This window comes from Phodopus roborovskii, unplaced genomic scaffold (assembly GCF_943737965.1).
Source record: "Phodopus roborovskii unplaced genomic scaffold, PHOROB, whole genome shotgun sequence".
Classification (NCBI taxonomy): domain Eukaryota; kingdom Metazoa; phylum Chordata; class Mammalia; order Rodentia; family Cricetidae; genus Phodopus; species Phodopus roborovskii.
The window spans coordinates 9,344,131-9,368,955 of NW_026125444.1; the positions used below are offsets into that span (position 1 = coordinate 9,344,131).

The 24,825-nt window shown below is 40.3% G+C and overlaps 1 protein-coding gene across 1 annotated transcript in view; it reads left to right on the forward strand.

The window, feature by feature from the left end:
- Cped1 (cadherin like and PC-esterase domain containing 1) overlaps positions 1 to 24,825 on the forward strand; it is a 252,839-nt gene that overhangs the window by 53,603 nt on the left and 174,411 nt on the right. Inside the window, exons 3-4 of the mRNA XM_051175736.1 lie at positions 1,917 to 2,023; positions 12,514 to 12,589. Coding sequence (XP_051031693.1) covers positions 1,917 to 2,023; positions 12,514 to 12,589 — 183 coding nt within the window. The remainder of the gene's footprint in view (positions 1 to 1,916; positions 2,024 to 12,513; positions 12,590 to 24,825) is intronic.

Here is a 24,825-nt window from a genome sequence, read left to right on the forward strand (position 1 = left end):
GCTTGCTGGTTCATGGATGAGATTCTCTGTCCCAGCTCATGGGTTGAACTCATCCTTGCCCCTTTGAACTGCTCTGTTGTCTTTCAGTATCTTCATGAACAAGCCAGCAGCACAATTGTGGGATGAAAGCTTTGACTTCAGTAGTTTAGATCACTTTGTTTGCCAGAAAGTTTTCCCTTCTGGCATTAAGACAGCCCAAACCATAAAACATAGTCCAGACTACACAGGGCTTGTCAAATGAAAAGTACTTGGTTGGCAAAGAGTGAAATTTCACTACTAATTATAGATTCTTCTCCTTACTAGTTCTTTCATTTGTTTGGCCTTTCTTTGGAAGTGTTTTGTTTCTATGTGAGACATTCTCCTGAAAAACAAAAACGAGATGAGATGGCTTTAAACATGCTGGTAGTCTCCCTAAGCTTTTTAGAAGCCATTGGGGGTGATGGAGGAGACCAATGGTGGTACCTGTGTTTGTCTCATGATTCACAAGGGAGACAATGTGCACAGAAAACATTTTTAAAGCCAATTTTCCAAACAAAAAGTTGGGAAAATGTTCAAGCTATGCTAATTTGTTTATTGTGCCCTACTTCATGTAGACTATTGGATGTACTTCTTTCATTATTACCTATGTCATTAACAATTGAAATATATTTCTTCTGTTTGTTTTTCTTTGAGAGGTCATACATTTACTATTCCATCAGTGATTTCCATTCAACAAATATTTTTAAAGCACCAATTCTATATAAGGCATGTTGATTTAAAAAAACAAAAACAAACAAACAAACAAACAAAAACAGACAGAAGAAAGGAGTAAATGAATGATCTGGAGAAATGCCTCAGTGATAAGAACAGTTAACATCAACTGAGAAGAACGGAGCTCTGGTGAACCCAGTGCCCACACTCTTCAATAAAAAGAAAGCAGGAGATGGCCACTCATGCTTGTAAAGCAGCATTGTGTTAGAAGAGACAGGAGGACCACTCCAGGCTCAGTGCAAGACCTTGTCTTGAAGGAATAGGTGAAATGTGACACACACACACACACACACACACACACACACATGCAGACACACACACTCATGTACATATACCATACACACATGCCATACACACATACACCACACTCACACAAATACACACAAAAGAATAAATGAAAATCAATTTACACATGCCCATAAATGGTCATCTCTGAGCCAGAATTCACTCTTCTAAGTTGACAAGTTATTGTGTCAGGTTTGTATGACTATTGGCAAAGGATTTTGTCCTTGGTAAGAGACTATTAGTTGCTTCAGTTCATGTCATGTTCTGAATTTTCAACTCCATTCTAGTATCTGTAACTAAACCACTGATTCATTTTTCATGAAACCTTTGAAATTTTTATAAATTTTACTTTCTACCTATCACACTCTTTTTTTGTAAGAAGGCTTATGAACTTTAAAAAAAGACATATATATATATTCTTATTGTGGTTTAATAAGGATCAGGATAAACAGGCCGAATAGATGTTTATTCAGGGAGAAATAACTTACAACCTAGACTGATGAACACCAGCAAGTTCCACTGGATACTCTCCTCTAAGCGACCTGCCAACAAGAGAGCATTCCCTGGCTCCTCCTCAGACCTAGTTCCACAAGTCACTTCCACCCCTGGCTCCACCCCCAATGGGCGTGGTCAGTGCCACAGAAGGAGGCAAAGTGAATATCCCACTACATATTCTAATTTTAGTTTTTCAAAAGAATTTTATAGATATTCAATGACTGAATTTTCTCTAGACTACAGTGCTAAACAGAAAGGTTTTGAATGAGAAGTTGAATTTTAGTTATTCTGAGTGTTAGCATTTTGCTATAAGGTATTTCTTGTCTTTTAGGGTTCCAATATTACGTTGGTTACTGGAAGGAGCTAACTGTCATTATTGTGTTTAGGTGATTTGAACTCCTGGGATCTGTTCATTTGCCTGCCTTCCAGGGAAGCTGATGGGAAACCCTGCATAGCCAGGGAACACATGTGTCGACTAAGTCTACATCAAAAGGTAAATACTGTCGCAGTGCAAACACAGTTTATCAATCCTATGGGTGTTATTAAAAGGGAACATTTTTGATCCCTATATTGTTTTTAATTCTTAAAAAATTGAAACCACTGCATCTTTGGGGCAAGTTTCCAAAAGAGTTAGTTAATTTTCTGTCATTATAACAAAACATTAGGAGCAGTTTCCCCACCAGCCTGGTCCCACAGCCGCATCGGCCCCAAATAACACACAGATATGATGTATTAGATATAAAGCTGTTGGCCTGTTACTAGCATTTTTTTATTGGTTAGCTCTGTCTTAAATATTAACCCATTCTGTTAATCTAAGTGTTTCCATGTGGTCTTATCAGAGAGAGGGTCTGGACCTTCTTCTCCCTTAAGTCTCTACATGTTGAATCTCCTACCTATCCCTGAATCCTCCTTGTCTGCTAATCCTGCCTATCTTGCTTTCCTATTGGCCAACAGGGCTTTATTCATTAACCAATACGAGAAAGATATTTACAGAATGACATCTCTCATCAGCAAACCAGCATATAAAGAGAGAAGACCTACCTTTGCCTCATAGTTCATGCTTTGTACTTGTGCCCAGGCCATACATCATGAACTGTGTGTGTGGTAAGGGGAATCATTCACTTTATGGTATCTAGGAAGCAAGGAGAACAAGAAAGGAAATGACCAAGGTTCCAATATCTCCTTCAACAGTTTGTTCCCAGTGGTCTAATTTCCTCTAGTGAAGCTGTGCTTCACAAGTATTTTACCAGGTCCCAATAACAAACAAGCTGGCGACTAACCCTTTGCATCATGAGTTTCTGGAGGACATTGAGGATACAACATGCCTTATTATTCACTTTATAATTAGAACTAGATTTTGTTTTTAATATAATTTCCCCCAGCTCTTACAGTTTTCTTTTTTGTAACTCAATAAGACACAAACTTTACCTAGAATTATGTAGCTTATTGGATGCTGCTTATCCTCAATTCATTGACTCGCAGTATTTTTTTGTATCATTGTACTGACTTCTTCAAACTCAGCTATGTCCTAGTGGGCTCCAGTTGCCATGGTGAATCAACCTAGAGTCATCTAATAAGAAAGCATTGAGTGAAGAGTCATCTGGGTCAGACTGGCCTGTGTGCATGTCTGCAAGGGATTATTTTGAATAATAATTTATGAGGCAGTCCTAGCCATATAGGCTATAGGCTTCAGAATCCCTGGGCAGATGGTCATGAGTTGTATTAGAAAGCTAGCTAAGTACTAGCTCACAAGCTATCCAGAGAGTGAACCAGCAAACAGCAGCATTATTCCATGGTTTCTGCTCCAAGCTCCTGTCCTGCTTGAATTTTCACCCTGAATTCCCTCAGGAAGTGACCAGGGAGTGTAAACTGAAATGAACACTTTCTTCCCAAGGTTGCTTTTGGTTGGAGAGTTTATCATAGCAACAGAAACTGAACTAGAACATCATATTAAATTGCAAAAACAAAAAAAAATAATATGCTTTCTTAACCTAACATTGAAATTAAGTATTTATCATCTATTCTATGTGAGCGTTCATAAGTGAAGGTGGAATGAAAACTTGTCCAAAGTGCTAGTCATTATACTAGACAAGTTTCATATTATTGATACTTGTAACAAGTCTGTGAGGCAAATGCCAAAACCAACTTGCTTTCTATCTTCTAACTGAAGTTTCAGTAGCCTACCCTGATGACACAATGGCAAGGAAGGTCTAAACAATTTCATTTTTCTTCTAATCTTTTTCTGGTAATTTTTTACTTCTTTGGCCTTTAGGCTGAGCACATTCTTTTGGGTTGGTTTTCTGTTTGTTAGTTTTTTTCTGTTTTTACAAAGCAGAGGCTTGGCCTTGAACTAATGATGTAGTCTAGGCTTGGCCTAGACCTTGTAACTCTTTGTCCCAGCACCCCGACTCTTTGCGTATCTGTAATCATTTCTTCTCTCCATTCATCCCTCCCCTTCCTCCTCCTCTTACTTCTCCTCTGCCACATTCCCTTCCTGTCCCTTCCTCTCTCCCTCTTTCTTTCTTTTCTTTCACTAGCCTGGGATCCCTATCACGACCTGTAACCACAGCCATTCCATGACTGTTTTCACTACATTTGCTCAGTTTGTGCTTTATAACAACCACCACCTAACCTTCAGAGCAGCCTCCCAGGCTTCAGGTCTGTAGATGCCTGTCCTTCTGACTTGTATGCCCCACTGATGCTTCGAACTCAAGCTCCCTAGCCATATGTCTGATTAGTCATAAGTATGGCCAGCTACTCATTCACCTCTTAGGTTAAAATCTGGCCCTCATCCTTAAGCCTTCCCTCTTTTTTTCCCATTTACAATGTACTACAGTGCTAAAGCATGTAATCTCTAGTCTGCAACTCTGTGTCTTAGCATTATTCAGAAGGGTAAACTGCAGAGAAACTAATAAAAGAACCATGCAGAAGACTGGACAGAGTGAAAGAAACCCTAACATGAAAAAGATGGCAGGACCCCTAGGAACTAGCAAGAACCCAAGATTTTTACTACTCCAGGTCACATGAGACATATACAGAAGGAAAGACACAGCCCTGAGCTACTGAGAACAGGAGCCAAGACATCCACTGGGTGGGGGTGGGGTGGGGGTGGGAATGGGGGTGAGGGTTGTTAAGTGAATGGGATGTAGCTATACTCTACCATGGGCTTGAAGGCAGAATAAGAAACAGAACTGCTCTCCGAACCGTCCAGGTCCTCTTCTGTTGCTCTCATTCATCCAACACAACACTTAGTCAAGCAACAAGAATTTCTGTGATGCCATCCATAAAAATTAGCCTGCTGGGAACAGCAGGAGTGGAGGCCTGGAGAACAGAACAGGGAGTACTTAACACAATTAGCTGTCAGAGGTTCGCTGTGACCAGAGCCTGCCCAATAGTTTCTTCTCTCACCTTCACTTAGCTCCAGGATCATACTAAGTGATAAACTAACTATCTTTCTCAAAACACTTTTGCTGGCTTTTGTCATATACCTTTCTCCTCCTCCTCCTTCTACTTTTTCTCTCTTCCTGGAATGCCCTCTCTTAATCCTCCCAATCTCTCTGACTTTCAATAAGGATGGGCTTTGTCTCCCTGACAATATCTAGAGACATTTTTGGTTTGTCACAACCAGGAGAAAAATGTGCTATGGTCACCTATTAGTCAAAGCCAAGGATGTGGCTAAGTACTGGGTAATAATGTTCACAACCAAGAGAAATGAAGCCCGATGTACTGATAGTGTCAAAGCTGAGAAACCCTAAGTTACCCCAGGACCATGGTCTTTCATGATAAACTCCTGCTCTCTCACACCTCACCTAAAAGATTTTGGCCACATTGAATCTCTATAGCCTTCAGTGTCTTTTACTAAAATATGAAGGCCTTAGAAAGCAGCTTTAAATTCTCATGGAAGTCACAGGAAACTTTGTAATGAGGCAGAACCAAGAAGAATAACAAAGTTGCTGGGTGTGTGTTTTGCGGGGGAGGGTATGATGAAGTGCAGCGTCTAGGATGCTGAGATTACATCTCCATATTTTTAAATTTCAAGAATAGTTTTAGACGTGAAGAAAATTATAGAATTAGTGTAACGTTTCCCTGTGTACCTTGACTCACCTTCCTCTAAGATTAGCAAAATATACAACATGAACAATAAATTAGCATCGATCCAAACTATCCACAGAATTACAGGCAGTACTTAGATATTTTTAAGCCCCTGTCACGTCCCTGTTCCAGGATCCAATCGCATACCCTTGTTAGATGCAGTTTCAACCAGTCTCTGTTGTCTATCCCAGTCTGGGTTTTTCTCAGTCCTTTATTCCCTTAATGCAATGGAAATTTCTGAAGACAGTTTCGATTTAGGAGAATGTCTCTGGGTTGGCTTTATTGGATGTTTTCTCACAAAACTATGGAGTTTCTGAAAGAACGCTGCTGCGGTGATTTGAATGAGACTGGCCCACGTGGGCTCATGTATTTGAATACTTGGATCCCTTTGGACCTGCTTAAGAAAGACTGGGGGGTGTGGTTATGCTGGGGGAAGTATGTCACTGGGGGCAGGCTTTGAGGTTTCAAAAGCCCACACTACGCCTCATCTCACTCTCCCTGTCATCTACACTGTGGATCAGATGTAAGCTCTCCGCTAACGCTCCAATGCCATACCTGCCTGCCTGATGCTGCCATGCTCTCTACCGTGAAGACCACGAACTTCCCTTAGGAAACTGTGAGCCCCCAATAAACTCTTTCTTTTATAAAATCCGTGGACATGCCGTTTTGTCAGAGCAACTGAAAAGTGACTAAGACGACCACAGAAGAGATTAGATTTTTTTTTTTGTGGCTTTAAGTGTCAGGAGGCACACGATACTCCTTGCCCCCGTTTCCCTGGTTATCTGGCATAGGTAGTATGTACTGCCTTTCTCCACCGTGGAACTACTGGTTTTCCTTTTGCTTTGGGATTCAATATTTTCAGAGTATGCAAATATCTTGCTTTTCTGCAAACTTTGGGACACGCATTTTAATATCCAGTCATGGATCTTACCAGTTATTAATAGTCCCGTTCCTTCTATAATTATTATGTATGGACCTTCTATAGGGAAGATCTGTTTCTATCAACATGTCATGCCCAAGTTCCTTTTATTTAAAAACCAAGTCTCGTGTGAGAGATCTTTTTGCCTAGAAGATTATTTATACACTAAATTTAGACTATTTATCAGGATGGAAGCCTCTTGAGATACTTTCCCTACTGAATGTATTGTCTTATCTTTTACTTTGTCAACTCATTCATTCAACTATTTGTGCATTTATTATCTTATCTATCCCTTTGTTGTTTCTACAGTTACTTACTGGACATCTTTACCCAGCCATGTTTAGGCCCAAGGGAAATATAAATTAGCAAAACAGACATAAACCTTTGTTCTTGGTGGGGGGTGGATTAGACCCTTAACAGAAGACAGGTCAAGGAAATGCCCAAGTAAAAGACCATGTTAGATGTCAAAAAGAACCAGGACACAAATTAAAATAAATACAGAAAAAAATGTTAAACTTAGATGAGTAGGGTATGTTCCATCAAGAGACATTTGATCTAGGAATGATGCAGACCCTTGATCCTGGCACTTAGGAGTCAGAGGAAGAAGGATCTGTGTGTTTGAAGCTAGCATGGTCTACAGAGTGAATTCCAGGACAGCCCGGGCTACACAGAGAAACCCTGTCTCAACCTTCTCCCACCAAAGTGACATTTGAGACCTGCCTGGAAGACCCTGAGATCCTGGTGTCAGTGGCTCAGGTAAAGGTTACAGATACAAAGGAAAGGAGAAATAGGTATCAGGCAAAAGGAGGTTGTCTTGATTTTGGGTTTTTTTTTTTTTTTATTGTTTTCAGTTTGTTTAACGTGTGTGAGTGTCTTAATTATTTTTCTATTGTTTTGAAGAGACATCATGACTAAGGCACCTTACAAAAGAAAGGGTTTAACTTGGAGCTGGCTCACAGTTTTGGAGGGTGAGTTCATCCATGATCGTCAAGGCAAAGCGCAAGGCAGCAGGCCGGCAGCAGGCATGGTTCTGGAGCAGTAGCTGAGAGCTTCTGTCTGATCTAAAAGTTGGAGACAGGGAGAGTGAGACTAGACCTGGAGTGAGATTCTGAGGCATCAAAGTCAATGGCACACCTCCTCCAAGAAGGAGTGACACTCCTCCTAATAATTCCCCAAACAGTCCACTGATGAGGGACCGAGCATTCAAAAATATGAGCCTATGGGAGCCACTCTCCTTCAAACCATCACTTTCATGTTTTGCCTGCATAGAAAATCTGTGTACCATGTGCATGGAGTACCTGCAGAAGCAAGAAGAGGAAATCAGATCCTTTAGGACTGGAGTAACACAACCAACATGTGGGTACTGGGAATTGTATCTGGCTCCTCTAAAAGATGATGAGCAATTCCATATGTATTGGTGTACTTTTTTTTACAGCAGAGGAGATAGTAGCAGAGAGATGATAAATGGATAAATAGATAGATACATACATACATACATACATACATACATACATACATAGATGATAGATAGTTCTCTAAGGCCTCTTAGATAATAAAAGAAATAATAAGAATTCACACTCAGGAAGTCTGACATCAAATGCCTATTTCCTCATTCAGAAAAACTTTCTAATCAGGTATTCAGACAGTATCCTGACAGCCTAACCCAATGAGTATTCTTAAAGAATACATGAATTCTCAATGGCACACATAGATAACTCCACTTGGTAAGAATAAGTGATATGAAACCTTATGAACTGTTATCTATTTTCAAAGCAGAATTCCTTTCACAATTACTGGAGTTGTTGCAGAATTGTGGATCACTTTGGAGTGAACAGATTAAGATCACTTGCAGTGATTGGTTAGAATAATGTAAGATTTGTAACAGAATGAGTGAGTAAATCTCCAGGAGGATAATGATGTGGATTTAAAAGTTAAAAGTCCATTTATGCTTGTGATTCTATGAAGGAAGGTCTACTGTGTAAGGCAATCCTGCCTTCACTAACTGGAGTTCTTCTCACCTCAAGCAAATGGATTCATTCCTAGCTTTGAATGCTTGTGGGATTAGCAGGCACTAAAGCCAGATGCTGACTTCAGCATCTGGAATACTGAGCACATCTGACAAGGCTCTTACTGCAGAGCATACAAGGCATTTCCTTGTTAATTTGATGGAATGGTGGTGATATTTGGAAGACAACAACTTCTCATTCAGTTTAAACATTCCCAGTTTAAATGTCCATTCTTTTTAGTTAGTGATGTTACAAGGGTTTATTGTTTTAGTTTAGAAACACTTCCCATATGTGTATATGTATGAATGTTAACATGTGTGAGCACATGTGTGTACATGTGTCTGTGCATGCCTGTGGAGACCTGAAGTTGATCTCTGGTAGCTCATTCGGTTGCTCTCTGTTTTGTAATGTGGAAGGTCACTACTAAGCCCAGAGCTCTCCAATTCCAGGTAACTTAGGTATTCATCTTGTCCCAGAAATCCTTGGTCTCTGCCTCCCCAGTGCTGAGACTACAGGAAGCCTGCAACACATGCCTGGCCTATCACACAGGTGTAGGACTCTGACCTCTGGTTGGTTATCTATGGAATTGCTCCCTAGACCTGACTTTCACTCTTTATCATGATAATGTGCAACAGAAATAATTTAGATACGTTCACTACAGAATAAGTTTATGGAGGTATACTTGGGAATGGAAATTTTTTAAAATGCATATTTCTGTCTTCCCAATTGTGCCTTTAAGAACAATTCCAGTGGTGAATATTATTACCATTTTACATTTAATTTCTAATCCTGCGAAAGGGGTTTCATGTGTGTCTGTATATATCATATATGCAAAAATATATGTAAAGAGGACATTTAACCTCTTATAAGACATAGCATGTGTGTTCACTCATGTTAATATGCATACACACACAAGCAGAGTAAAAGTCTTAATAAAATGAGTTTCGGCTGTTAATGGTATAGTAACTATAGCAAATGTAATATCTACTTTATGACATTGACATTGGTGGAGGACATGCATGTGTGGGAGTACTAAAATATATGAGAAACCTCTATGACTTCTGCTCAATTTTATAGTGAACCCCAAACTGCTCTTTTAAACAATAAAGCTTATAAGTGGCCGAGGAATATTTCATCAGCAAAGCACGTAAGCAGTAAGTAGAACAAGCTTGACTCCTAGTTCCCACATACAAATGGCTGGTAGAGTGGCAAGCTCCTGTAATGTCAGCCCTGGGACTCATTGCCAGCCTGTCTAGCTTAACCAGTGAGCTACTGGCCAATGAGATACCTCATATCAAAGAAGGTAAGTGGCATTCCCAAAGATGATATAGTCAAGTTAGCTCTCCCGCCTCCAGATATATGCGCATACATGTGTATGTACATTGTTCCCCATGCAGACACATGAATACATATGCACAAATAAAAATACAATAAAAAGTAAAATCATTGTTGCAATGTTTTACTGGAGGAACTTATCACACAAGTTAGAGAATCCAGATAAAACTCCCTTGACAGTATTCCACTGGATAATACAAATCTTCTATATTTTGTAATATTCATTAAGACAAAATTCACTAGACTATGAGAGAGCGCCGTTAGCTTCAACAGTCAAATATGGGACATAACGGGTTTGCGATGACTGTGGTGCATGGTACTGGAGTGCTGGCCAGTTTCCCTTCTCTGTTTTGTGTTCAAATCCAGAGCTGAAGGGAGATGGTGTTTTGGGTGTCCCGTGACACCATGGTGACATACCACCATAGTTAAGTTGGCTGCAAGAGTGAGTGAATGCTGAAGCCGTGCTCTGGAGGAAACAGTGATAGGGGAGTCATTAGGTGAGGGATAGGAAAATAGCAGCTAGAAGTGTAGAAGGGTGCTTGCCTTCTTGCCTTGGCTTCATTTGCCTTTGCGAAGTGTAGTCTTTGCATGATGCCATTCTGATCTAGTACTTCATGTGATGACATACTCTGAGGTGACACAGCACTCCACTCTCTGAAATCTGTGCTAGCGTCCTCTGCCTTGAAGAAGCTCCTCGGAGCCACTTGTTCAGGCATGAATCCTTCTATCTATCGGGGAGGGGGGGGGGAGGATTTTGTCGCCTCCTGATTGGGTAGGAGAGGAAGGTAGAGCGGGAGCTCCAGGCTTCCACAGTAGCAGCTCATGTGCTCATAGCCCCTGAGAAGGTTAGAGGGGACCTGTGTTCGTCTATCATCTTCAAAGCTGCTTTGCTAGTGTTTGTCCAATTTGTGGATCCTTCCTTCGCTAAAATTTCTATTCAATCATTAGCAACTGAGCGATTTTGCCTTACATAGGGAAAGATAGTTCCATTCAATGCCCTTTGAAGCTTTGTATAACCTCAGAATGAAGCCTCGTGTATAACTTAAAACAGCAGAAATCTCTTGTTACAGCTTTTCCATGCTTTTGTGATCCTCTGCCTGTCCCCCCAACTCGTCTGAATAATTCTAAACTGGTGAACCAGGGTGTTGTTAGGAAAGTCTTTGTTTACTCTAAAATTACCTTTTGAATTCGAGAAATGTAGACAACTCTAGAACCGTTTTCTACACTGACACGGAAGCTTTCCTTGACTTCTAGAGCGAACAAAAGTAAGCGCAGTAGATGTTGGTTTCCCTGGAGCCAGCACAGGACATGGTGTTTAGGAATGCTGTCCATGCCCAGAGTTGGTCTGCTTACAGGACTAGACTGAGGCTTCAGCTTGTTCTCCCTGAAGTTATATTTAGTCAATGGAGAGTTTGCTGAATAAATGTATAAGTTAATATGATTCTCAGCATCAGGGAAGATTTCATCAGGCTGGGTCAAAGCACTTTAAATGAATCATTAGGAAAAAGCTACATCTTATTACAGAATTGATCAAAATGGAACTCAAGACTCTACCTGCTTTATTGTACAAGTGAAGAAATTGAGAACAAACAAGCAGACCATGCTCAAGGTTAGGATTCTATCAACTGCACAATTAGAACTGCATCCATATATCCTTACCATTTTGACCAACACAGTTGAGTTTTATCTAGGCTTGCCATCAGAACATGTTGAAGAAACTAAAATACTTTATTGTGAGAGAGTGAATTAATTTGAAAGTAATCGATAGTGCCTCAAGAATAAATCTTATCTTCAAGCTGATTTAAACAGATCCCCACGCCCGCCTCTCTCTCTCCTTCTAGCTTTAACAAGGTTTTGCCACATTTGGTTTTAGTTTGGGGATGTAGTTCATGTAGCTAGTTAATCAAACTGTAAAGTCACAAGACAAGAGAATTGAACTTGCTATAGAATGGTTCTGTTCTGGGTGAAACAGCAATGACCTTCACTATGAAGTAAAGACCATATGTAAGGCTTATCACTGAAGATCTGAGTGTTCAAGTCACTGTGGCCTCTGGAATTTAGGTTACTTGGCTTTCTAGTCCTGTAGTGATATTTTTGCCATGTGCAACTATGAAGCTATGTTACTATATTTGGCATAAATATGTGTTTTTATTTCTAGCAGATAGAATAGCTTTGAAATAAAAAACGGTTGCCAAGTTATTCCCAAATATTTTGAAGATTTCTGAGGGCAAATTTCTATTGTATGTAATCAAATCAACTACTTTGTCATTAATGATTCAAGTGCCCACTTGTAGATGTTTTACAGTTAGATGAGGATGTAGCAGAAGATGGATACCTACAGCTCACTCTCGTGCACTTCTCTCTCTCTCTCTCTCTCTCTCTCTCTCTCTCTCTCTCTCTCTCTCTCTCTCTTTGTATTTTTGTTCCCTGTGTGTCTCTATGCTCTGTTTAATTACTTTGAAAGTAATCAATAATGCCTCAATAATCTCTCCCTCTCTTCTTCCCTCCTCCATCCTTTCTTCCCCCCTCCTTCCCTCCCCTCCCTCCCCCTTCCTCCCTCCTTCTCTCTCTCTTCTTGGCCTCATCATTTGTGAACTCTTAATTCACTAGGATATTTTTCATTCTTTTCAGATAAATGCATTACCAGAAATACAGTCTCAGCTTTGCAGAAAAGAAGTCTTGTGTCAAATGATCAGAAGATTTCCAGGTAACCTTTAGTTTTCTTCTTGATGCATGAACGTTTGACATCTGAAGGCTTCTGAATACATCACAAATAACACAGCCTCAAGACATCATCCCCAGCTCCCCCTTCTATCAAGTCCACTGTCCAATGATAATATCTCATACTATTATGACTGGTTCTTTCGTCTTTTGGTTTTCCTATCTGGCTTGCCAAGGAGTCTGTTTCTATTTGTCATATGTTTCTTTTAAAAAATAGTTCTGCCTTAGTTTAAAAATGATTGTTGTTGTAATTCTTAGTTATATATATCTTGACTTTTTAAAAAGGCTTATGATTATGTCATTGTGCTAGTTATTTTTGTTTTGCTTTGTCAGCTTGACACAGATCAGGGTCATCTGGGAAGGTGAAAGTTTAACTGAGAAAATATCTACATCAGATTGGCCTACATTGTAGACAAAACTGTGGGACATTTTGTCCCCGTGTTTGATGTGGTCCAGACCACTGTTGGCTAGTGCCAACACAGGTGGGCTAGGTAGGTCTGGTTTATATAAGAAAGCAATCTGAACATGGATAGCAAGCCAGTAGTAGGCAGCATTCCTCCGTGGTCTATGCTGTAGTTTCTGCCTTAAGTTCTTTCCCTGACTTCCAAGCTGTGCCCTAAAACAAACTTTCTCCTTCCAGAGTTGTTCTTGGTCATGTTGGTTCATCATAGCAACAGGAAGCAAGCTAGAACAGCTATTCTGTTCTCCAAATTTTGTTTTCCCTCTCTGAAACCTGCTCACTGTGTTCAAGACACTAAGTGAAGTTCTATCTTCATTGTATGAGGAATTTTGGAGAAAAATCACTACCTCCAGTTCCTGCACAGTTCCCAGAGTGGAAAAGATGTCAGAAGGGAAGTGAGCCTCTAGAGATGAAATAAGTCTTCACAGATAAAATTATAGCCTACCTTAGAACTCATTGGTGAAAGTACCTTAGATTTCTTATTTAGACCCATCAATGCTTGTGCCCCTAGGAAGTGTTTTACTTCATAATTAAAATTTAGATCTGCATGGCTTCATTTCTGTATTTATTAATTTATGCCTTGGTAGATTCTGGAAATGTGGCATACTGATGCCCACTGGCTTCTCTGTGGGGTTTTGCCTCCTAGTCAAGTGTCAGCCTGGCAGGCATGTCTCACTATACTGAGGGCAATCTCCTCTCCACTAACCCAGGATTAAAATAAAAACAAGTCAGTAATTTTTCTTTAAATTTTAGATATATTTCTAAAATAATAGTGAGTGACTTTTATTTTGTATGTGTTGTTTCACAGCACAATATGATTGAATGCATAGTTTCTGGCTCATTTATTTATTATCTTTTTGTTATGTTTCTCTCTCTTTTTTTTTATTTAAATTTGAAGCAAGCTTGTTTTACATGTCAATCCCAGTTTCTTCTCCCTCCCCTCCTCCACTGTCCTCTCCCCAACCCCTATCCCATCCCCTTTCTGCTCCCCAGGGAGGGTGAGGCCTTCCATGGGGGAATCTTCAAAGTCTGTCATATCATTTGGAGCAGAACCTAAGCCCTCCCCCATGTGTCTAGGCTGAGAGAGTATCCCTCTATGTGGGATGGGCTCCCAAAGTCCATTCATATACTACGGATAAATACTAATCCACTACCAGAGGCCCCATAGACTGCCCAGTCCTGACTAACACCCACGGATTTCCCAGATAACAGACTGGAGTGCATGAGCTCCCCCTTGTTCAGGTCAGCTGTCTCTGTGGGTTTCTCCAGCCTGATCTTGACTTCTTTGTTTATCACTCCTCTCTGCAACTGGATTACAGGAGTTCTGCTCAGTGTTTAGCTGTTAGTGTCTGCTTCTGCTTCTATCAGCTACTGGATGAAGGCTCTAGGATGGCATTTAAGGTAGTCATCAATCTCATTATTGGGGAAGGGCATTTAAGGTATCCTCTCCACTATTGTTTAGATTGTTAGTTGGGGTCATCCTTGTAGATCTTTGGACATTTCCCTAGTGCCAGATTTCTTTTTAAACGTATAATGGCTCCCTCTATTATGGTATCTCTTTTCTTGCTCTCTATTCTTACCCTGACTCAATCTTCCTGCTCCCTCATGTCCTCCTCTCCCATCTTCTTCTCTTCTCTTTCTCTTAACTACTGCTCCCCGCCCCCATGCTGCCAATTTTCACAGGAAAGCCTAGATAACTCAGCCTAGCTTCCTTGAATTTATGATCCTGCTCCCTCTAATTCACAAGTACTTCGGATTTTAGGTATGTGCCATTACCCCATCCTGTCTCCTCTGCAGGGATAGGAACTGAATCAGAGGCTTTGCATGCTAAGAAAGCACCCTGCTATTTAGCTACATCTCTAGCTAGCTTGTTATTTTGAAAACCATAATATGGGTGTATGGAGAAGAGTCGGTCAGTAAATGGTTGTCTTAAAAGCATGCATACCTGAGTTAGATTCCCATCATTTATGTCTTACCAGTTCAGTAAACTCCAGGTTCAGTCAGGGACCCTGTCTCAAAATAAAGTAAAGAGTGATTGGGAAAGACACATGATGTTGGCCTCTGCCCTCCACGCACAGGTGCACATACATGAACACACCCCTCCTGCACATCCATATAAACACTCAAATAAGTAAGTAATCAGCAAACAAGAATGCTCTTCTGGGCTAAGTAAAACAATTGTTTCCACCACTAAATATTAATAAATACCAGAGTTCCTTTAGTTAAGATAACCTCCCCACCCCAAATTATGTGCATTTTGAGCACCGTTTCCAGGTTTTAACACATTGTTTTGTTGTTGTTATTGTTGCTGCTTCCCCACTGTGATTTATGTGTAAGAGTGGTTGGTTCAGAACAAAATAGAAAACAGAAGGACAGCATAGCAGTGAGTGGTTGTTTGTAGTATGGAACACTTTCAAATACATGCGTACACATTCCTCAAGAAAGCCTAATATGTTATTCGTTCCTTGCTTCCATAAAATTAGAAAGTATTTTCTGCCTTCTTTACTTTGAAAATGACTGCACTCTGAAGAACATCAGTTCTAGAAATATGTTGCCCTTTTTTACTCATTCTTCCTCGCTCGCTCGTTTTCTATTCATCTCCTAACAAGATAGTTTTGTTATCTTTCCTGAGTAGAAGTTAATCTTCTTAAGTGTCTAGATTTAAAAGCATGTACCCACAGCATTATTTTCTGACCTGAATTTTATGAACAGTAGCTTTTGTGGCACTTTTGTCTATGGATACACAAAATACAAAATTAACTTTTTCACAGGCTGAAACTAATTGGTTTGCTGTGAATATTGAATATTGAATATTGAATAGTAATATCACTCTAGTATTTAAAGTATGGAATCATTCAAGGGGTAGGTTGGGTTGAGGACAGTGGTGTATAGCTCTACTCCCTTACTCAAGAGATAGGCATGATAGTGACCTTGAGCCAGCTGGGTAGGTCACTCACTGTCTCAAAAAGAAAATCATGACAATAAGATAATTCTCATGAAACATTAACCCGTTGCTGAGCCCACTGAGCTACAGACGACAGCATCAAACCTATGGGGCACACAAAGTACTGGTCAATCTTAATAAACTTGTCTTGGGATGAGGGGAGTTGACAGGATGATAGGGAGGTAGGTGACCGTGGTTGCTATGTACTACATACACGTGCAAAGTTGTCTAAAACCAAATTTGATCAGTAGAAAAGATCATGAAAATAAGATGACGCATATGAAATTTTTAAGTAGCATGCTTGCAATATAAAAGTGTCTCAATTAGCAGGTATTACGTTTTGAAGGAAAAACAAACATAGAAATACAAAATTAAGCATAATGCTATATAGTACATTCTGTTTACAGCCAAAATAGCTCGCACTGTTTTAAATTCTGCTTTATTTAGAGGCTAATAAAAGTTAAATTCCAGAGATTTTTAGCTTTACCACTAGTTAACAATATGAATTACTTAATTTTATTAAAACTTTTTTGGTCCCGCTTTTGTTTTCAAATCTTTAAGTGTGGATAATTAGGCCTACTTCATAATTTCGCTCTTAAAATCAAGTGAATTATATGTGCATATATATATATTATAACATTTGCTTAAGAATAAAACTTGCTGTGTAGTATTATAACTAATACATATGCTTAATAAATGGTGTCTGGACTACCCCTATTTTTAAAAAATTGAGCAGCAGCCTCACATTACTCAATTGTTTTCTCTTTTTATGGTTGATTAGCACAAGAATTTTATGTTTCTGAGAAAAACTCTGACAGGTGTGGGATTTGGTTTACTTCTCAGCTCAGAAGACACATGGCATACTTTTATGGATATTGTTGGGATGATGCAAGATGCCTATGTCAGAAATGAAGTTGTTATTTCCAGAGTTGTTGATATGAGCAATGCCCAGTACTTGTATCTGTTCGACCTTAGTTGACCTTCGCATGACTTAGAGAGTTTGTTTATTTTATAATGGGCAGTAGGCTGAGCTGATAGAGTCCTCTCCTACATGCCTGAAGCTTAGGTTCTATCCTAGAGATGAAGACAGGAAGAACAGGAAGGTGCATGTCATCTTTGACTACTTAAGGAGCTAAGGATAGCCTGGGCTAACTTAGACACAATACCAAACTTTCCCTCTTCCCAGAGGTGGCATTTCTCTCTTCCAAGACTATCCATTATAGAAATATCTTTGAAAAAAAATAGTTTGGAAGAAAAACTGTTAATGCACCTGTAAAATGTGCCAAAGTATGAAAGATGCATGGGCAAGCATCTCCATCAGTTTTGGAGATCCATGACAGTATAATCAGTATTCAGTCGGAGTAACTAGTATAATATAGTTTTGCTTCTGTTGATTAGTCTGTAAGAATATTGAATTTGGAGGTTGACAGAAAGACAGTGAGATCCAATGATTCCACAGGGACTTGCTGTCTAGTGCTTTGTCTTAGAAAAGACATAGCCATCGAGATGCTGAGAGGAGTGATGGACATATGGGTGGATGCATTTGGGACTCAGACAAGTGAGAGAGGGCTGAGTTCTGGCCAGAATCAGAAGTCCCGTCAGAGATAACTTGTAGAGCTCACAGGGTGTGTTCCTTCTCCAGCCAGCATTTACCTGACCTTAGACTTGTGACTCATATGGGAGGACACACACCCATGGAAAGTTTTCTAGCTAGTGAAAAGATTTATTTTTGTCTTGCCATTTAATACTTTGCCTTTTGTGGGGGAAAGTATTTTATAGTATTTAGTTGGTACAACTTGTTGTTTGTGACATCTATGAGGTTTGCTCTTTATTTTATTTTTTTGATAAAAGGAATTACTTTCCCATATTTGAAGTACGAAAACATGAACATAAGAGGATTATTCTGCAGGGCTGTGAGTTGTTTTTATTCTTTTTAGCGCAGCGTCGCCGTCCAAGAAGCCCTGCTTTGGAGTGTGCCAAGGATTTTGTTTTGTTTTAAGTGTTATTCATTCTTTCAAGTAATTTGTGTCTTAGGTCTGAGCCCTGGCTTTTGTATGAACTTTTAAAAAGAGACCAAGATATGTATTCAGAGATAACACATGGGTCATTTTAGGACCCACCCCCCCACATCCTTATTGCTTTCTTTTCCTTTCTTTCTTTCTTTCTTTCTTTTTTTCTTTCTTTCTTTCTTTTTTTTGTGACATGTCAGTTCCCTTAAAAAAAAGTAGAAAGAAAAACTATAAAATTTAATGCATATGCTACATCCAAGCAGAAATTATAAGATATATCATTAATATAATATAATTGAAGCTATTATTTTTAGCACTGACTGATAATGTATGTGTATGAAATATATTCCAGGTCTAATATTTCCAAAGTTTGCCTTTCTTGTATCCTGATGCTTTCTTCTGTATTTTCTGTGAACTTCTTGATCAGCAGTTCTTAATCTGTAACCCCTTTGGGGGGAGGGGGGTTGAATAACCCTTTCAGAGAGGTTGCCTAAGACCATTGGAAAACAGAGATATTTACATTATCATTCATAACAGTAGCATAATTACAGTAATGAAGTAACAATGAAGATAATTTTATGGTTGGGGTTACCACAACATGAGGAAATGTATTAAAGGGTCCCAAATTAGGAAGGTTGAGAACCACTATTCTAGAGGCTTTTCCAACTCCCCAAACCCTCGCCTTCTGTGCTACATGTGATTATATTTCTGATGCAAGATATTGCCTTCAAGTAAAAGTCTCACTTCTTTATTGTGACTTGATCAATATGATATGCAGAAAGTAAGCCAATGGGACATCCTTGCTCCAGTCATAAGTCTCTTAGCTGTATTTGCACTTTTATAAACGAAGTTCACAAACTCAGAAATGTCTAACATGGACTCTCTAGAAGTACATTTAAATTTCCATTCAGTTCTTCCCTGGCCAGCATCCCCAAAGCTTATAGGAATCATCTACCTTTCTTCATCTCCGTAGTGACCAGGTCAAAGCTCTCATGCTCTATCTGTGAAGTCCAGCCCAGTACCTACCTTATAGCAAGAGAGATTTTAACCCACCTTTCCATAAAGAGATAAATCAAGCCTGATGGGTCTGCTTATTGAAGTGTGTATATTAAGGGCCAGGCAACTGTCTCCCTGGTGCTCATTCCATCTAGGGGGGAATTATCTAGAACAACACTCATACACTCAAATGCATATGATTGAGAAGCCAGACAACTTATACCTCTGCAGGATTCTGCCTAGTCTGGAGTGGGAACGTGGCTGAGAAAAAGAGGTGAGGATGGAAAATTGCGAAGCTACTGTGTCGCTGAGTAGAATTGCAATGCTGGAAGTCCCTTCATAAACCTTCTCCGTGGAAAACCAGTGATCGCTGGATTCCCTCCAGTGGCCCCATCCTCCTTTGTCCTCTGTCTCATATACTCCTCTACTCTCTGCTCCCTCTGCTCCGCTACGCCTTTACGTTCTCCCAAGCCTTAGTGAGTTCAGCTTCTATTTGCCTCTAAAAACAAATGATGCTAGTCATAAAATTGATGAGCTTGGGCTTTCTACTAAAACCTTAATTCTGATATTGGGAGGGGGACTTGCAAGTCTCTTGCTATCCTTTCTTCTGGCTGTCAATCAGCGTTTAGACTCTCACCATACTGCATAAGAAAGCCATCCCTGGGTTAATTTACTCCCCTTAACAGGTTTTTCTTGTGAATTCTGACTTCTGTATGGATAGCCCCACCCCTCCCCATTGTTATCATCCTAGGCTCCCAGCTATCTGAGATCATCATGTCCATGACCTTCCTTTTATTTGCCTTTAGTTTTCCACTTCTGTGACTTTCCTTGGTGACTTGCATCAGTAGAGTTGATAATATGAAAGCTCTAACTAACTCTGCACCTTGCAATCACAGCCTTTTGGGTTTCTTCATTTCAGAACCTGCTGAGTCTGGATGTGGATGCTTGAATATAGACAGTACTTGCCTGAGTAACGCTGGTGGTACTTTCAATTTTTCCACTTTCAAATGTATGTCATTTTTCTCTCATAACCTTTTCGTACCTAACATGGACCCCTGTTAGTCACCAGAAGTATTGCCCCACGGCCCCTTGTAACATTTGTATTGCCCTTCCACACCTGTCGTGAGCCCACCAAACTTACAACTCTCTGTTCCTACATGAAAAGCACAGGAGGAAATCACCTGAATGTGCTGCATCTATTCCAAGAGTGCCTTCCTCATATTACTAAAATGGAAAAATATCACCTCACTCCTGGACTTTAAAATCACCGGCAACTATCACCATTTAAGTTGGTCATCACCCATGAAACAGCCTCTTCCATTACCCAGTTACTCTCTGAAATATTTGAAAAATATGGGTCAAAACAAATGTCTTAGTGTTATTTTGCTGTGAACATGCCACAGCAACTCTTATAAAGGAAAACATTTCATTGGGACTAGCTTAACGTTTCTGAGGTTTGGTCCATTATCATCATGGCGGGAAGCAAGGTGGCATGCAGGCAGACATGGTGCTGGAGAAGGAGCTAAGTGTCCTACGTCTGGATTGGTAGACAGCAGGACAAACAAAAGAGACACTGCACCTGATTTGAGCTTCTAAACCTCAAAGCCCACTCCCCCCAGTGACATACTTCTTCCAACAAGGCCACATCTACTCTAACTAGACCACATGTCCCAATCCTTTCAAATAATGCCACCCTCTATGAGCCTATGGGGGTCATTTTCATTCCATCATCCATTACAATCACCATAACAAACTACTAGCACTCATTGCAAAGAAGAACCACAAGAATGCTATCCATGTGAAGGTAAGTGGAAATGAATTGGAGTTCTTGAATCTCCATTGTAGAGAAGGTCCATTGCTCTACAGTCAGAACATTCATCAACAAAAGCTAGGGGAGTATTCTGATAGTGTGGTTTGCGAAAGAGGGCCTCCTCGGGGTTTTGCCAGCTGCTAGTTGGGTTAGGAAATTAGACAATTTGACTGAAATGCTACTTTGGCTGCGCATTTGTGAGGAATTGTGTCACAGCCATGGGAGAAGGATCCAATACAATGTTATAATCACTACTGTTTTGGGATGTTAAAGATTAATGAAAATAGAACGGTTGTTAGTAGAGAGTGTTGAAGTTATGGGAAGAGAGCCCTACCATCTCATTAGAGGGGCTTGCCAAAGCACAGATTGACTTGCCCAGTTACTCACTATGATGTAAGTATTGATCTGATGTTATAGGTCAAGGACCAAGAACACATCTCATTCCTTCACATTGTAGCCATTTATAGTCAGACATTTGCATCAGTAGAAGAATTGGAAATATGTGATTGCTATCAGTGAGTATGCTGGGAAGCTATGAATAAAATTGCCTGTGGTAGAAGCCTCTTCTGGGTGATGTTCCAGGTAGCCAAAGGGCATACATATTACCTCACTGATAGGAAAAATGATAAGCAGAGCACCTTCTCAGGTTCTTGATTGATCTCCATGCATGCAGGTTGGAGATGGATGCATAATTCTCCCAGGCAGACTTGCAGGTTGTCCTATCTTCAGTTATATTGTCATTGTTTCTTTTGACTGCTAAGTGCTGACGGCTCAAGGATGGAGCAGGGAGTCAATGGCAAGAAGCCTCCCTCTGTACCTCTCCAAGGATGCTTCGGTTCTTCTCATAGGTTTGTTCTCTAGGCAGCCTCTTTTCAGTGATTATGTATTCAAGCTGGAGGAAATAAATCTGGTGCTGTGGATAACTGTTGTGTTTCAGCTTCATTTACACATATGCCATACAAAAGAAAGTGAGAATGTATGAGGTGCATCTCCTAAACCTAGACCAGAAAGGAAATGCCTTTGTCCAGACGCCAGTGGACTTTGGTGGGTAGTTTTTATTTGGGTCTAAACATTAAAAACAAATCACACACACACACACACACACACACACACACACACATGCACGCACGCACGCACACACACACACACACACACACGCACGCATACACACACATACACATGTGCACACACACGAAACTGAGGAATCTCACTACAGAAAGAAATGGAGTTGTTTTGACTAATGAAGGTTCTTCTTTTATCCTTCCTTTTTCCAGGTGACCCCAGAGATGCTTTTCTGGTCTCTATTCCTTAGACTGCCTATTCTTTACATCTCTGTTTAGCTAGATCACACCAGGAAATGTGGCTTATCTTTGTGCATTATCAATGCTTGTTATCCCTTATACTCTTCTGAGGTTTGAAGTTCAGTGCAGTGTTGTCTGCTACAGTGACATGAAAAGGGTTAACACAAGCATAAATGACACACATGCTAACTAGTAAACCCAAGGTAGATCTGCCACAATCTCTCTCTCTCTTCCTCTCTCTCTCTCTCTCTCTCTCTCTCTCTCTCTCTCTCCCTCTCCCTCTCCCTCTCCCTCTCCTTGTCCTTCTCCCTCTCTTTCCCTTTCCCATTCCCTCTCCCTCAATGATGCAGGTGATGGATAACATCTACTCCTAGTTTAGAAATACAGTTCCTCTGTATTCCTAACCTGAGTGATCATGGTCTACCAGCCACCTGGATCAACACTATGCCCAAGGGAATAGTGCCTGTTAGTGGTTTCTTAGATGCAATTTTGTTAGCATGTATGAAGCAAAGTACCACAGACTACATGGTTCAAGTTTCAGGAGTGTATTACTCCTACTTCTAGAGAGGAGCCCACAATTACTGTGTCAGGTCATGTGGATTCTTATGAGGCTTTTCCTCAACTTGCAAAAGACACCTTCCTGTCTTTAGACTGTCTTCTAACTTCCTCTTCTTATGACAGCATCTCATCACATTAGAGCAGTGGTTCTCAACCTGTGGGTTGCAGCCCCTTGAGGGTTGAATGGCCCTTTCACAGTGATCACCTGAGACCATCTGCATATCAGATATTTATATTAAAAATCATAACAGTAGCAAAGTACAGTTATGAAGTGGCAATGACAACAATTTTATGGTTGGGGGTCACCACAACATGAGGAATTATATTAGAGGGTTATAGCATAGGAAGGTTGAGAACCACTTGCATTTCGTGGCTATTCTAATGACCTTGTTTGATCTTATACCTGCCAGAAAATTATAACAGCCTTGCTTCGTTTCCTTGAAAATGTGATAAAGTATCTACCACTTGCTATAATCTGTTATTTGGGAACTATGTGATTCTTCCATTCACTTGGCATCTCCATTGTGTATTGGACAGAAATATTGAGACATCATCTGGAATCTTGGGCCTGGAGAGATGGCTCAGAGGTTAAGAGCCCTGGATGATGTCAATTTCTAGCACCCATATGCCGCTCACCATGATCTGTAACTCATTTTTCCTGTGAGTTAATTATTTGGTTAATGGTAGATGTGGGAGGGCCTAACACTTTGCGGGGAGTACCATCCCTGGGCAAGGCGTCCTGGGTTCTATGAGAAAGCAGGAGGAACAAGCCAGTAAGCAGTACTCCACCATGGCCTCTGCATCAGCACCTGCCTCCAGCTTCCTGCCCTGTTTGAGTTCCTGTCCTGACTTCTTTCAATGATGGACAGTGATTTGAAAGTGTAAATCAGACAAACCCTTTCCCCTCCAAGTTGCTTGGAGCAATAAAAACTCTAAGACAGATCTTTAGTACTCATGTAAAAGCCAGACACAGACATATATGCCTGTAACCCCAGAGCTAGGATGGGCAAAGATAGGCTCTCCAGAGTTTGCTAGCCAGCCAGCCTAAACAAAAGGACAAGCTCCATGTTCAATGAGCAGTCCTGTTTCAAAAAATATGGTGGAAAATTATAGAGGAAGATGTGGGACACAGACTTCTGATCTCTGCATATATGTATATCTACACACACACACACACACACACACACACACACACACACAGAGAGAGAGAGAGAGAGAGAGAGAGAGAGAGAGAGAGAGAGAGAGCAAGAGGGAGATTGGGAGAGACAAAGTGAGACAGAGCCAGAGAAAGGGAGGGAAGAAGGGAGAGACGGAGGGGTCAGTAGTGTTGGGAGATATACTATGTTGAATTTCAAGTCATTTACTCCCCCTGCCTTTCTCTGGTTGTAAAGACAGATATTTGCTGACAATAATATTGCAAGTGTTATGAAAGAAAGATGGCGTTAATAAGTTTGAGGTGTTCAAGGATCTCTTCATTCATTTTCACAGCAGTCCAGACCAATACACAGACTTGACTATATCATCAGCGTTAGAAAATAATGGTCCATTAATGTGAGGTATTAGCTGACATGTGCATAACTTCCTCGGCTGTATGTTGCACTGCATTGCTCATGGGATGACGTTGGTTATGACTCATCTCCAGAACATTGCTTTGTAGGTCATCGGTATGATAATACACATTTATTAAGATCAATACATCGTAACAGGCATTTAGTCTTTCCCAATCTGGCACATCCCATTGACGAATTACCTAGATGGAGAGTGAAAATGAAAGTTCCAGCAAAGTATGAGGAAAGTGATTCAGATTTCTACACAGAATCAGAGTCTGATTTTGAGCAAAGTTGTGATTATAAAGGACACTTGTCCTGGTAGAAATGTAATTAACTGAATAATGGAGTAGCTATAGAAGATGTTTGCCCCTTTGATGATGGGCTAGACATCCTGTCTGCCCTGCTCCTGTCTGCGAGAGAGGCACAGACTCAAACATATTTCAAACCCTGTGATTCATTCATTGCTTTAGCTTTTGAGACCATCTTTAAAAAAAAAAAAAAAAAAAAACTACTCCTAGCGCCATCTTGTGGTGAAATGGGGATGTCCTCTTTTCCCTGCAGTCATTTTTACTAAAGGCATCAATGCAAACTGAG